We start from the raw sequence: 14,432 nt of genomic DNA on the forward strand, positions 1-14,432 counted from the left end.
TGTAATCGAAGAGCTACTTTATTTACTTTTTCGAATAATTAAAATTTTTTAAACTTTTAGAATCAGATGACTTGATAATAATCTTCATAGTCCAGGTAATTGCAACATTTAATTTTACTAATTGTTTCCTTCAAGATTGAAAATAGATCACCTGGAATTTGTCATTGTTGCAAGAGATATAAACATCTGTTATTTCTCCATAGTTTATAGGAGGGTTGATTGTTGAAGCTGTGTTATCTATATCTAACTTTGCTTCAGCTGGTGATAATATCAGTTTAATTGATAATAATACTGCGCTGTCTACCCCCTTCACAGTCATTGATAAACCTAACATATGATTAAAGAGAATGTGAGCGTAATTTTAAGTGACCCTCGCATGCAAAGAATGCATAACTTATAGCAATATTTTATCATTGTCTGTCAGATTATTAGAAAAAGTAAAGCATGATTTAACACACATATTTTGATTTTCAGAGAAAATCCTCGCAAATTTGCAAAGACTCAAAACAAAAGTTTATTGATTGATTGGTTCAGACTAACTGTGTATCCTATCTTGCACTGGAACCAAAGTTTATTGATTGATTGGTTCAGACTAACTGTGTATCCTATCTTGGACTGGAACCAAAGTTTATTGATTGATTGGTTCAGACTAACTGTGTATCCTATCTTGGACTGGAACCAAAGTGTAAATGTAAAATATTATATGCTGGTAATTTAAAACAGTCATTATTCTGATTTATCAGCAATACATTCATTTTTCGTAAGTTAATATTTTTATATAGAGTCACAGTTTATCTATATTGAAATTAGAGTTTTAAGCCTTTTTCTAATTTTTCAAATTTCAACCCTGTATTTTAACCGGGAAACAGCGCACAATTCCCCACAATAATATAAAAATTATGGCTAAAATAATTAAGAAGTTACGCGCATGCTGCTTCTGCCTCAGGATCAAAAGGTTCATAGATTAGTTTCCCGAACAGGCTATAGGTTGCAGAGATAAGGGATTTATGCATAAATGTAGTAAATATTGTGTTAGCTATCTACTTTATACTATCTTTACTATGATTATTTCTGTAAATCTATTTTTAGTTTTTTGTAAACTGACCGGCCATTCCAGTCGGAGCAGACAATGATTTTTTCTAAATAAAAACAGTTTGATACAGACTCTTTTTATGTAAGGATTGTGCTAATCTAAATAGTCAGATAATTAGAGTTTGTGGCAGCACATTTCAGCTGATAAAGTTAAGGAGATACGGGCTAGATTGTTACATGAATATTGGTTGCTTCTTAAGGACAATCGGTTCTGAATCATAATCATTACAAACATTTAAATTTGATAAATTGAAATCCTTAAACTTACCATTTGTTTCAGCAACAACTGGAGTTTTTGTAGTTCCTTTTCATAAAAATAAGATATTTCAAGTAAATCATATTTTGATACACCTGTTAAATATGAGGGCTTTATGGGAGAGATTTTTATTACTTTAAGCATTTTTCGAGTATTAGTGAGATTAAAACTAGGCTTGATATTTAAAACAGTTTCATCCAAAATTGAACTTAACCCTACCAATCACAAATGAGGGGGATTGGTTTTTTCTTAAAAACTTTAAAAAATCTTACACTAGAGCACTCAATTTTTTTCCTCACTTTTTCAACTTCATAAGTTCAAACGAATTATAATATTTTTGGGTGCATCACTGCTTACTGATGCATGGGCCATTATCGGTATTTCAAAAAATCATTTTTTTATGATCTCAGCTACAGATCTAATATCAACAGTAAATATTTGTCAAATTATTTGATGTTGACATTTTTCAGAGATACGATTCAAAACTATGGAGTTCTAATGAGCTATAAGCCTTAAAGGTTGAATCAGGAACATGCACAGGGCAAAATCATAGATGGTGGTAAAATCAACCCCCCCCCCTTTATATTTGAAAAAATAGCCCAATCAGGCGATAGGGTTAATTATTAGCAATTAAACGATGTTTATAAATAATTTCAATAATATTTTTATTTTCCTGAAATATGAATTCCCCCCTCGGGACAAATATTGTTCTTTAGCTTGATGTTCTTGTTCGCTGGCACACTTTCTTCTATTAAAAAGTTTGTATTATAGATTTATTTATTGCATTTATAAAATATAAAAAGAAGTCTGCCGCAACTTTTATACTAGTTGAAGTGCCCGGCGCTGTCCGTGGAATTTTAGAAACACTTTGGTCCAGCCGTTTGCTATAGCTAACACAAATATGCAAATATACAAATATACAAATATATCAATTCCCATTTTTATTGGGACACCTTGTATATGAGCAAAGAGCTTTATTATATAGATGCTTGTATGCTGCAATTATATGTATTGTATTATGTATGTATTATGTATAGACGAACACCTAGAGAGTTAAAACTGCAAAATTATTACCACCCTGCACTCGGAAGATAATTGTTTCATCCTCAGATTAATTGTTTTAACATGGGAGGTCGCTTTTTTACTGAGATGTAAAATTATTTTTTTAGATATTTAACGCATTGAAAATTTAGTATCTACAAAAAACGCTCAGAAAGGTATATCTACCAAATATTAAACGGTTTACTCTGGTAGGTAGAGATGGCCATGTTCGACTTTTATTCATTTCGTTTTGTTATTGTCCCTGAACGACCCATTTCGTTCGTTTTTTTTCAATTGTTCAAAAAAATATTTTTTTCTTTTTTAAAATTATCATTCTTTTCTCAGTAAAATCGTTTGTTCAGGAAAATAGTTAGTTCAATAAAATTGTTGGTTCAGAAAACAAAAACGATCGGTTTTAAAAAAAATCTGAAAGTAAAGAACTATTATTTTTAAAAATTGTCTCCCGAAAAATCGTTTGTTGAGTAAAAACTATGGGTTTTTTTAAAATCTCTCGGAAAATTTGTTCATGCAACAATAGTTTTTTTTAAGTTTGTTTGAATGATTTTGAATTGTTCTTTTTTTGTTTCTTTTTCGTTTGTTTTAGAAAACCGATCATTTTTTCATTTCTGATCAATTTCGTTAATCCATCATTCATTATTCTTTTTTGAACGACACCCTTTTCCACAGAACATTTTGATCATTTTCAAAAGTTTCATTCGTTCAAAAAAACGATACCCATCCCTACTGATAGTCAGCATATATCCCTCAGATGCCCATCCCTACTGATAGGTAGCATATATCCCCCAGATGCCCATCTGTACTAATAGATAGCATATATCTCTCAGATGCCCATCACTACTGATAGGTAGCATATAGCCCCCAGATGCCCATCACCACTGATAGGTAGCATATATCCCTCAGATGCCCACCTATACTAATAGATAACATATATCCCTCAGATGCCCATCACTACTGATAGGTAGCATATAGCCCCCAGATGCCCATCACCACTGATAGGTAGCATATATCCCTCAGATGCCCACCTCTACTAATAGATAGCATATATCCCTCAGATGCCCATCACTACTGATAGGTAGCATATATCCCCCAGATGACCATCTCTACTAATAGATAGCATATAGCCCTCAGATGCCCATCACTACTGATAGGTAGTATATAGCCCTCAGATGCCCATCACTACTGATAGGTAGCATATATCCTTCAGATGCCCATCACTACTGATGGGTAGTATATAGCCCTCAGATGCCCATCACTACTGATAGGTAGTATATATCCTTCAGATGCCCATCACTACTGATAGGTATCATATATCCCTCAGATGCCCATCATCACTACTGATAGGTAGCATATAGCCCTCAGATCCCCATCACTACTGATAGGTAGCATATATTCCCCAGATGCCCATCATCACTACTGATAGGTAGCATATATCCCCCAGATGCCCATCACTACTGATAGGTATCATATATCCCTCAGATGCCCATTATCACTACTGATAGGTAGCATATAGACCTCAGATCCCCATCACTACTGATAGGTAGCATATATCCGCCAGATGCCCATCACTACTGATAGGTAGCATATATCCCTCAGATGCCCATCACTACTGATGGGTATCCTATATCCCTCAGATGCCTATCATTACTGATGGCTAGCATATATCCCCCAGATGCTCATCATTACTGATAGGTAGCATATATCCCCCAGATGCCCATCACTACTAATGGGTAGCATATATCCCTGAGATGAATTTTTTACAAAAAGGAGATCATATTTGTCTAGTTTAAATCTCAGATGCCTATCATTACTGATGGCTAGCATATTTCCCCCAGATGCCCATCACTACTAATGGGTAGCATATATCCCTGAGATGAATTTTTTACAAAAAGGAGATCATATTTGTCTAGTTTAAATCTCAGATGCCTATCATTACTGATGGCTAGCATATATCCCCCAGATGCCCATCACTACTGATAGGTAGCATAAATCCTGCAGATGCCCATCACTACTGATGGGTAGCATATATCCCACAGCTGCCCATCACTACTGATAGGTAGCATATATCCCTGAGATGAATTTTTTACAAAAAGGAGATCATATTTGTCTCGTTTAAAAGCATAATATTCAGAGAAGACACTACATATAGGGAAAACTGTACTATGACAGCCACACAAACTAAAGCCTCATGGCCATGGCATCACTGAGGACTTCAGCTAAGTCTTTTACGAATTAAAGATCTTACTGATAAGAGTTGGTTGTCCTAGCTGAAAGTACTTGTTTGGAAGAATATCTCTCAGTAGAAGTCCAAACAATTCCAGTCTCATGAGAACAGACTGAGTGAGCGAGGATAGTTGAAATTGTATTCTAAACATTAGAAATAATAATACAATATATATATATCTATACTTCACTGTATTTTGAATTTTTCTCAAAAAGCATCACTTCATGTGTATGAAAATAGAGGAAAATTAAAAACAGATCTTTAAGAACTAGAAATGCTTAACCCTATCCCTGCTGGGGTATTTGAAAACCAGGATATGCGGGGGGGGGGCAAATATGTCATAGGCTTTCCAAAAAGCTAAATTTTATCAAAATCTGACAAGTGAAAGTGGGTCAAAACAAAGATTTAGTTTGTTACAGGCAAAAGCAAACATTCAGGCAGTATACCTGAAGACTCAGGCAGTTAGTATTAAAGCCCGGTTTTAGGCCTAAAGGGAGGGCTTTGGGTATGTAAGCAGGAATAGGATTAGTTTATTTTATAGATGCCTGTCGTTTCAAGTTTATCATATAATAACAAAGATCTATTAAAACAATTTATCCACAAATGTTTAATAGAACTTAAATGGCTGTAGAAAGTTTGTCCTATCAAACATTTTATAGCAATTTTTCCAGAGTCTAAAACTAAAGAACGAAATGTTTCGACTTCAATGTTAAGATGTAACTTAAATACCACTTCTGACATAAACTACAGCTTCAATGTTAAGATGTAACTTAAATACCACTTCTGACATAAACTACAGCTTCAATGTTAAGATGTAACTTAAATACTACTTCTGACATAAACTACAGCTTTAATTTTAAGATATAACTTAAATACCACTTCTAACTGAAACTACAGCTTCAATTTTAAGATGTAACTTAAATACCACTTCTAACTGAAACTACAGCTTCAATTTTTAACTTGTCGATTTAATTTTAAACCCAAAAATACCCGCATTTAATTTTGTGATAAATGCAGGAAAAAAGTTTAATCTTTCGCGCATTCTTTAGATTTTGACTCAGGATTTATTTATTTATACCTATCCACAACCACAGGATGGTTTAATCGAACAGTTTTCTTTATTGGATCATCTAGATCCGAGGTGTTAGTTGGAAATACTTGATGGGTAAAGAACTCATAGTACTGGTAGTCTGGATCCTGTGGGTTCATCATAGGAATTCTCAATCCAAAGTTCTTGATGAAGTTGTTTTTATCCATTGTGAGAAGAAGAGAATTCAGAACAATGGTTTCATTAAACCTGATCTCAAACCACTTACCAGCAAAGGATCCCCTGAAAATATTTTACATTAAAAGGAGCAGGAGTATAAAAAGTTCAATCAATAATTTTGAATTTTTTTTATAGTAAAATCAATTTTTATTTATAAAGTAGTAATCTCTGATTGACTGTCGGTTGGTTTGTTTGTATGTCTGACCATAGCTGAAAACTTTAGAATGGTGGATATCGAGAACAATGTTTGATCTCCTCTTTTTCTTAATCTCCAGATTAAATAATGCTTGTTCTCCTCTTGTTAATAATCTCCAGATTAATTAATCGATCGGGATTAAGGATATCCCATTCTAAAGTTTTCAGCTCATATCTCATGAACCCCTGGACCGATTTGTCTAAAATCTTAATTGGGGAACTCCACGTTGATATACAATCTTGGTTGTGTATATAAATACAATAAAGACAACTTTCGGCTTCAATTTTTCATTTCTACCAATCTTTCTACTGCAGCATGAATATGCACATAAACATGGAAACCAGAAATTGTAATCTTGGAATTTAACAAATCTTGTTAGAAATCTCAAATTGAAAAGAATAGTTGTCTTCATTGTATTGATATCAACGCCGACCATTGTACCTGAGGAGTTCAAATCTGAAAGGTATTCCAGGTTGACCGGGAAGTATAGAATGATTGACACTAAGAATCTCTACACCAGCATCAAAGAATTTATAATCAACATATTTAGAGCCAAGCAACTTCTTGTTTCCGTATCCTTCCACTGAAAATGATAATTAAATATGAAATATTGTGTCCTGAGCCCGCGATTAAAAAATTCTGGGAAATACGGCTCGGGTCTAAGCTGTCGTTGGACCTTATTTACAACTTGAGCTTTCGGATTCAAGCTGCATCTTATTTTCCACCGAGTTGAATTAAAAAAAACGGTTTAATATTCTATTTGTAGGATTTTCATGGTAGAAATTAACGCATTCTTGGTTTTTATGAGAACAAGACTCAACATTGAGTCTTATTCTCCACTAAACCCAACCAAGGTCGGTTTTATTTCATTGGGCCTAACTCCTTAAGTCGAGCCGAAGATCTTGCAGTTGTCAATCCCGTGACACAAGCTGTCGTTAGAGTTGGGTCGAAAATTGGGTTTTAAAGTCGGGTTTAAGGAATTACGACTCGAGCCGAAGTTTTTAAATCACGGGCTCTGTAATGTGTAGTATTGTTAATCTTGATGATCTCAATATTCAATGTGGGAACTTTTACTTTAATGATCACTGAAATAAACAGATTCTTGTAGGATCATGACCATTAAATTAATTTGTAAGCCTATAAATGATGGAGATCAATGTTTGATACCGAGACTCATAACAACAAAGTTTGAACTTCTGTTTGAAGTGTTTACAATTCTTATTATCCCTGTGTACCTGAATACACATTGTATTAAAACCAATAAGACTTTAATGCTTAATTCTAAAATTAAGACTCTTCTTAAGATAAAAAGGTAAGGTTCTCTTTTTACATGTGTTCAATTAAATCTGGTGAAAAATCAGTTACAATCTGTTATAATTTTAACCCCCATTTTAGTTCTAAAGTTCTAAAGGATTAAATTTAGTGCTGAAGCCTATTAAACAAATTTCCCAACTCCATAATTTGTTTCTGAACACTATTTTCACTTTTAAAAGGCACCCCAAAAAATCTGAGAACGTTTAACAATAATTTAAAACTATATTCTATAGAGCAAGAATATTCTGATATTCAGCATAATTCTTCTGCAGAAGAACATGAATTGCTACCTATAGGTTTCTCACAGATGATCTGCCCAACAGCATTCTTGATATACTCTACTGTAGAGTTGTTAGACATGTAGATAGAACTAAATACTTCATCTGATGTTGAGACCCAGGCTTTATACATGTCTTTAAACGGTTCTTCTGGTGCAGTTAAACCATCCCACTCTGTACTATTACCTAACAGTTAAACTGTAGATTTTGTATGTTTTGTAATTTATGGTTTTCTGTTTGTTAATTTTTGGTAATTGGTTTGCTAGCAGAGTTCTACCTAGCCTTATGATTTCAAAGAGATTTTTAGTCTTTAATTCCAGAACACACATATCCAGGTTTGGTTAGGCCAGGCTGAGGCATAAAAATTAACGAAATTTTCTGTTTTTTCTAAATCAGTTCACTTACATCACATCAGGAATAGTATTTTTTTATAATTGCTTGAAAAGCAATAATAAAATGCCTTTAAATGATACCCCTTAATCTTACCCATTTAAATCCAACCCAAAATATGGTGCATATAATTGTAATTGTATTGAAACAAAATCAGAATATGCGTGTGTGTTTAAAATTTTCTAATAATTGATTTAAAAAGAGATCAATTAAAAAACAATCATTTCAATTAAAATATGTAATGTTCTGACATTGACATTTTTAATCCATTCCATCAATAAAATAAGCATATACTTACTGAACAATGGAAAATAGCTGAGAAACTGGGAGTTATCAATATGTGAAAGTAATCCTCGGTTTAAGTAAGTTGTCCCCAAATGATAAACCTTATTACCACTGCTGAAATCATAATAACTTTTAACAAAAATGTTTTATATTGTATGAAAATGTGTTAAACTAACATAACGTATATTTTATATCAGATTAACTTAACTTGCAAGGATAAAGCAACTATGTAAAAATGTATTTTGACATTAAGTAAGAGTCACCTATATTTTCATTTTGGGAAATGTTATTTGATCGTTTTGATCATTATAATTTATACAATAATGGAATTTTCTTACAATCTTTGCTCCCTTCCTACTCGCCCATAATACATAAAGACAAAATATAAATCTTTAAATAAATAAGTAAAATTTGGTCTAACTAAGTCTGTCTAACAATCCAGATGTAATAAGTGCATGGATATTATATTTACCTAAAGAGAGAAGAAATAACTTCAGCTTCCCCTACAAAGCGTGGTGCCCAGATATCTGAACCGGACGTATAACATTTTCCTGCTTTCGTCATGTGCCCAGATCCCTCGTCCTTATAACACCTATTACCAAATCGCCAAAAACCTTGCTCACATTCTACAAAAAAGAAAGATTTAGATTTTTTTCTTTACTTTTTGGTCTTTGGCGTTCAGAAATTGTTTTTATTTTTCGCTCTATCAATTCTTGAATTGTTACGTCTGATCCGTCAATCTGAACAGTATATGAAAGGAGTTTAGCTTATATCGGGTTTTTACATCCTAAATCTTATTTTTGAAGAAAATCTATACTGCTATGCGTAAAGCTGATCGTTAGAACTCAGTCTGACGCACAACCCAAACCAAAAACATAATAAAGCAAGCCATTCCAGAATTCATTAGTAGTCCATACTGCTTTCCGTTTGATTTTTGGATATAAAAACCCCCTTGTTGTCCTGTTAATATTTCGATATGAATAATAATCAATAAAAAAATATTCGTAGAAGCCTGATTTGTCACTTTAGAAATATAAGCCTAGTATAACCTCAGTTCTTGAATATATTTTGAAACTTTCAAAATACGCAATATAATCCTTTCATGTTCTGTTCTCTAGACGGAACTGACGTCACATCCGAAAATTCAATGCCGCGGAAAATTATCAAAGTTTTAAGTTAAAATGTTCTAAAATACTAATTTGTACCTGCAGTGTAAAGAGAAACAGTATCAATTCCACCACAAAATAATTGAGAAATATCAGAGCACTCAATGTCACATCTTCCTGGTTCTATTTCAACAAAGTTGTCTTGATCTATGTCGGAAATACAACTACACTTGTTACCCGAGGTTATTAAAGCAAACCTCTTCTCATTACTTTTACAGTTGATCAAGCAGTCTTGAATGGATTCGGTTTCAATTTCATTATCCCCGGATTTCATTTGAAAGCAACCAATGTTTATTGGTTGATCGACAATAAGTTCAAGAGGAGAAAATAATATAGTACCACCTCCAGTTGTGTCAGCATTCACTAAATATTTTAATTATCAGTTAAATTAAAGGGACCGTAAAGGAAAAATGAAAGTGGGTTTAGACTGAAATCTGAGAATCTCAGGAGTTGAACGATACCTATAAGAGATCTATCTAACTTTCTCGAGAAATTGACATAAACCTGTGTCAAAATTATACCAAAACGTATATATGTTAAATATACTTTTAAAATTCGGTGATGGTGATGGACCAAACCTCTGTAGAGTAAAAAAAGTAGATGTTAGTTCCACATTTATTAAAATATACGTCCGTATCACGTGACCAGAACTCCCTACAATGGCAGTGCAGTATACTGGTCATATGATACAGACGGAGACACATGACAATAATACTGCACTGCCATTGGTTGGAGTTCTAGTGACATGCTCCAGACTGATAAATAATATTATCAATTATATCTATTTAAAATGAAAAATTATTAAATTCAAATAATAATAGAAGCACACTTGAGCTTCTCAGGCTCCTCTGGGATATCGTTGTTTTCAGATTACTTGCGTACTTGTTGAATATGATCTGTTTAATACTACAAATCTTATACAAAATCTTACATATATACTTTTTGGTATAATTTTGACACAGTTTTATGCCAATTTCTCGATACAGGAACATCAGATAGAACACTTTTATGTCTCAATCAACTCCTGAGATTTTCAGGTTTCAGCCAATACCCCTTTTCATTTCTCCTTTACGGTCCCTTTAAGATGTTGTGCGAAATATTCTGAATCTGTTTGAACCAAGGTTGTATAATAAGGTTGGTTACAAACGATGTGCTCCAATTTACGGAAAATGTCATCTGCTAAGATGACATTTTTCGTACATTGGAGCCATAGAGAATAGAATATATAGAGAGGAATTAAAAGAATCTCTCGGTATGAATTTTGTTCAGTCCCTTTCAGCCTGAAAGGGAGTTCAAAGTGTACTTATCATGTAAATGTTCACAAATTATATGCAGTAGAGTACAATAATACAGCATGTTCCCTAGACTATTCATTTCAATTTCGAAATTTTTAAAGCTGTTAAATAAACTTTATAATGAATTAGGTGAATAAAAACATCATTTGATTTATAGTTATAACGGAAAATCATCGTTTGTAAAGTGGAAGGCATAGAGTCTATGTAAAATGATCATTGGTCAATTATGAAACCAGCCTATTTCATAATTTGGTTTTCTTTTAACAATAATTTTAGATTTTCTATAAAATGATATTCCAGGGTCCAGCAGGTTATATAGCATAAATATGTGAAGTACACCTGCAGTATGGAAACAGTACAACAAAATGGCCATTTTACACTTTTTTCAAGTAAATTCCTCTCTATATATTCTATTCTCTATGATTGGAGCGCATCTAGAGTAACCAACCTTATTATACAACATTGGCTTGAAGTAAAAGAATTGTGCATACAACCTAACAGTAAAATAGCTTATTGCGATTTGCGTCATTATTACTATTATTTACTACAAACTCTAATTATATAATCCTTACATCTTTCCAACCCAATGTTGTAGACTTTTGTTGTTCCAAATTAGAACTATGTTATATCAAAAATCATAAGTTTGAAATATTGAATGTTTTCAGGGTGCAAATAGAAAGGAATTAGAAAATTTGAGTTTGTGGCAAAAACTCAGTTCTTCGTTTTAATGGTGAAATAAGGTTCTGTTATAAAAATAATTGCAAACATCAAATAAGGTTTAATAATCCAAAGATCCATATTTTTGTGAAATATTGCAAAAAGAAATAATGAATGAGTTCCATAAACATGGTCGAAGATATTAAAGATTTTAAAGGAATCAAACAATATGTTCAAATCAGGGAACACTTCGCAAACCTTTAATAGTCAGAGGAAATACAGGAAGAGGAGTTAAAGGAACAATGGCTGGAAAACTTTCAGTTTTAAAACTTTTCTGGATTTCAATTTTTCTTGAGATAATTGTGGATTCAGCATCAGTAACAGAGGCAGTTATGGTTCCCGACGCAGTTGTAACTACTGGTGATGCAAATCTAAACATGTATTTTCTTGAATAAGTTTCATTTTATATATTTTTTTTAATTACCTTGCCCAAACCTTCATGAAAGCGATTGGTTTGAATAGTTGAATATATTTGGGAGAAAGTCCTTGGACCGAATTTAATGAATAACAATTAGATTAATATTAGAGTTTCCAACGCAAGTGGATTTTACTTGCATGCAATTGGGGGCCCTGTAAACTACGCGCAATTTTGCACAATTCCGCGCTATTTAAGATCAGTTGCACGCAATTCCGCGAAAACAGAATTCCGTTTGGAAACCCTAGTCGTTATACTACCTACTGCCAATTCAAGAATCACATTCACAGTTAAATATTTAGTGACCAAATAGAGGATTTGAATCAGTGATTCAAGTTTTAAACCAGTGGTAGGTAGTTAAGCGACTTTTCCAATTCATTACATTCAGTCCCTGTTTCATCTTCAGTCATAGTTTTCTGTATACTATAGGAGAAAGCACCCGAACAGGTTCCTGCATGCTCAATTGCATATCCATCCACGGACCCACCCAGACCAGTCAGCTCTACAGGTAATCACATTGGACCAATAATGTAAACATGTTTATTTCTCGAATCTTTACCAAAAAAAGGAATTAAGCTTTTGAGAAAATATTAAAAATTTTAAAGCTTGTTTTAATTGCTTTGTAATGATTTGATAAAGCTTGATCAGAATAAAAAATATTACAATCTAAAAAAAAATTTGATTTAATTAAACCATTTCATCATCTTAATTGATATTAAGTGAAAATTTACCTTTTCCACTCTGGCAGAGATGTGAAGCTGAATAACTACATGGTATATCATTTAAAAGATTAGATTGAGTTTCATAAGCCACACAGTGCTCCCCAGGTCTTTTTCGATCATCTGGCGCTCCAGAACCTCCAGCATTGTTGGGTGCTCCTGTTATAAGTTAAGTTTTAGAAACCAGAATCAAACTTTAATTTTAAAATGTTTCAACAAAGTAATCGTAAAAATGGTGATGAGTTTTTAAAATATATATCAGTCTTTTATATACATAAAAACAATCCCTGTTTGGGTGTTTGTTTGTATGTTAGGATGTCCCTAGTATAACTCATAAGCCCTGAGCTGGGAACTTTAGAATGGAATATCTTTAATCCCAACTGCTTAATCCACTCTCTTTGGAAATAGTACAGAAAAATCAAAAACCGGTTTTTGAAAATAAGAGAATCTCTCTCGTCTCTGTATATTAAATAAAAGAACTAACTCTCCTTAAAAGGGGATCAAGTATTGATCTCAATATCCACCATTCTAAAGTTCTCAGCTCTGGAGTCTGGACTGATTTGGCTCAAATTTCAATCGGAATCTTAGAAAACCAAGGGATTTTTTTAGTCTGGTTTATAAGTTCTCTAGGGATAATTCCCTGGAAAGATAAGTTCTCAAACTAGTATACATAGGACATGAATTGAATTCTGAACATCGAAGATTAAATAGAATGGTCGTTTGGGCTTAAGTTGGTATTGAATTCTGAACATCGAAGATTAAATAGAATGGTTGTTTGGGCTTAAGTTGATCTTGGGGAAATTTAACTTTTTTAAACTCTAGTGTTCATTGAAAAATGGATCATTTAAAATTATTGATTTAATATACACTCCCTTTAATATTAGAACCTGGAAGCCATTTTGCAAATGAAAATGATGGTATTTCTTGGCCATTCCCAGAAAGCCATTGAAAGTTGTTTTCATTGGAGATGTCAGTTCCTGCTGTCCACTTGTATATAGCAAATTCTAAAGGTAACATAAACGTTAGAATAAATCAAACAGGCTAAGTTTTAAATCAAAAATTTACACCATGGTTGCAAAGATAGTAGAAAATTTGAGTTTGTGGCAAAACAAAGTTCCTTTATAAACTACGCCTTTCGGTGAATAATCAAAATTATAAACATAATATCCGTTTACTAATCTCAGGATTCATCTCTGATTGGATGATGAGATAGATTGAGAGAAAGATGTTTTCGCCGTTGCAATTTTTATTGGTTCTGAATCCTGACTGGATCAGACGCTACCATGGCCAGATAACGTTTTGATTTCACCATTGTGAATTAGGCATTGCCATCTTTGTATGAGAGGTCACTTGAAATTATGCTTACAGTCTCTTTAAACTCTTATTTAAAAAAGATGGCTCTACATCTAACTGACAAATATATACAATCTATAATGACAGTGAATATATATTCCTAAAAGATATACATATAGAAGCCATGAATGATGAAAATAATCAAAGATTTACGGGAAAATTTGCAACAGATTAAATTTTGTATTTATCAAAAGATATATGTATAGGGACATTGAATGAACTTTTACGTGATTTCAAAATTTATTAGTTGCCGGTCAATCACAAGTTGTCAATTTCGCCTGCAAGTTTTCAATTAAAGTTTTAGGTTTAAAAGGTACAGTTGTGAACTGTTGAAAGTAATTGACATTCTAAAATGAGAGATGCCAAAAGCTTATTACATTCCTAGGCTACCCATAGTGTCCACAAA

General features: G+C 32.9%; 1 protein-coding gene across 1 annotated transcript in view; it reads right to left on the minus strand.

Annotated features, from left to right (window-relative positions):
- LOC111712429 (uncharacterized) overlaps positions 1-13,672 on the minus strand; it is a 32,046-nt gene extending 18,374 nt beyond the window's left edge. The window contains exons 1-15 of the mRNA XM_023487028.1: positions 13,561-13,672; positions 12,686-12,832; positions 12,346-12,456; positions 11,964-12,024; positions 11,738-11,910; positions 9,567-9,890; positions 8,834-8,987; positions 8,375-8,475; positions 7,699-7,872; positions 6,536-6,677; positions 5,710-5,961; positions 4,653-4,774; positions 2,022-2,096; positions 1,361-1,396; positions 152-327 (exon numbers count right to left, since the gene is read on the minus strand). Of these exons, the coding sequence (XP_023342796.1) occupies positions 152-327; positions 1,361-1,396; positions 2,022-2,096; positions 4,653-4,774; positions 5,710-5,961; positions 6,536-6,677; positions 7,699-7,872; positions 8,375-8,475; positions 8,834-8,987; positions 9,567-9,890; positions 11,738-11,910; positions 11,964-12,024; positions 12,346-12,364 (1,809 nt within the window). The 5' untranslated portion in view covers positions 12,365-12,456; positions 12,686-12,832; positions 13,561-13,672. The remainder of the gene's footprint in view (positions 1-151; positions 328-1,360; positions 1,397-2,021; positions 2,097-4,652; positions 4,775-5,709; positions 5,962-6,535; positions 6,678-7,698; positions 7,873-8,374; positions 8,476-8,833; positions 8,988-9,566; positions 9,891-11,737; positions 11,911-11,963; positions 12,025-12,345; positions 12,457-12,685; positions 12,833-13,560) is intronic.
- Between the last annotated feature and the right edge of the window lie 760 nt (positions 13,673-14,432).

The sequence above is a fragment of the Eurytemora carolleeae genome, unplaced genomic scaffold, assembly GCF_000591075.1.
Source record: "Eurytemora carolleeae unplaced genomic scaffold, Eaff_2.0 scaffold1276, whole genome shotgun sequence".
In the NCBI taxonomy this organism is placed as follows: Eukaryota; Metazoa; Arthropoda; class Copepoda; order Calanoida; family Temoridae; genus Eurytemora; species Eurytemora carolleeae.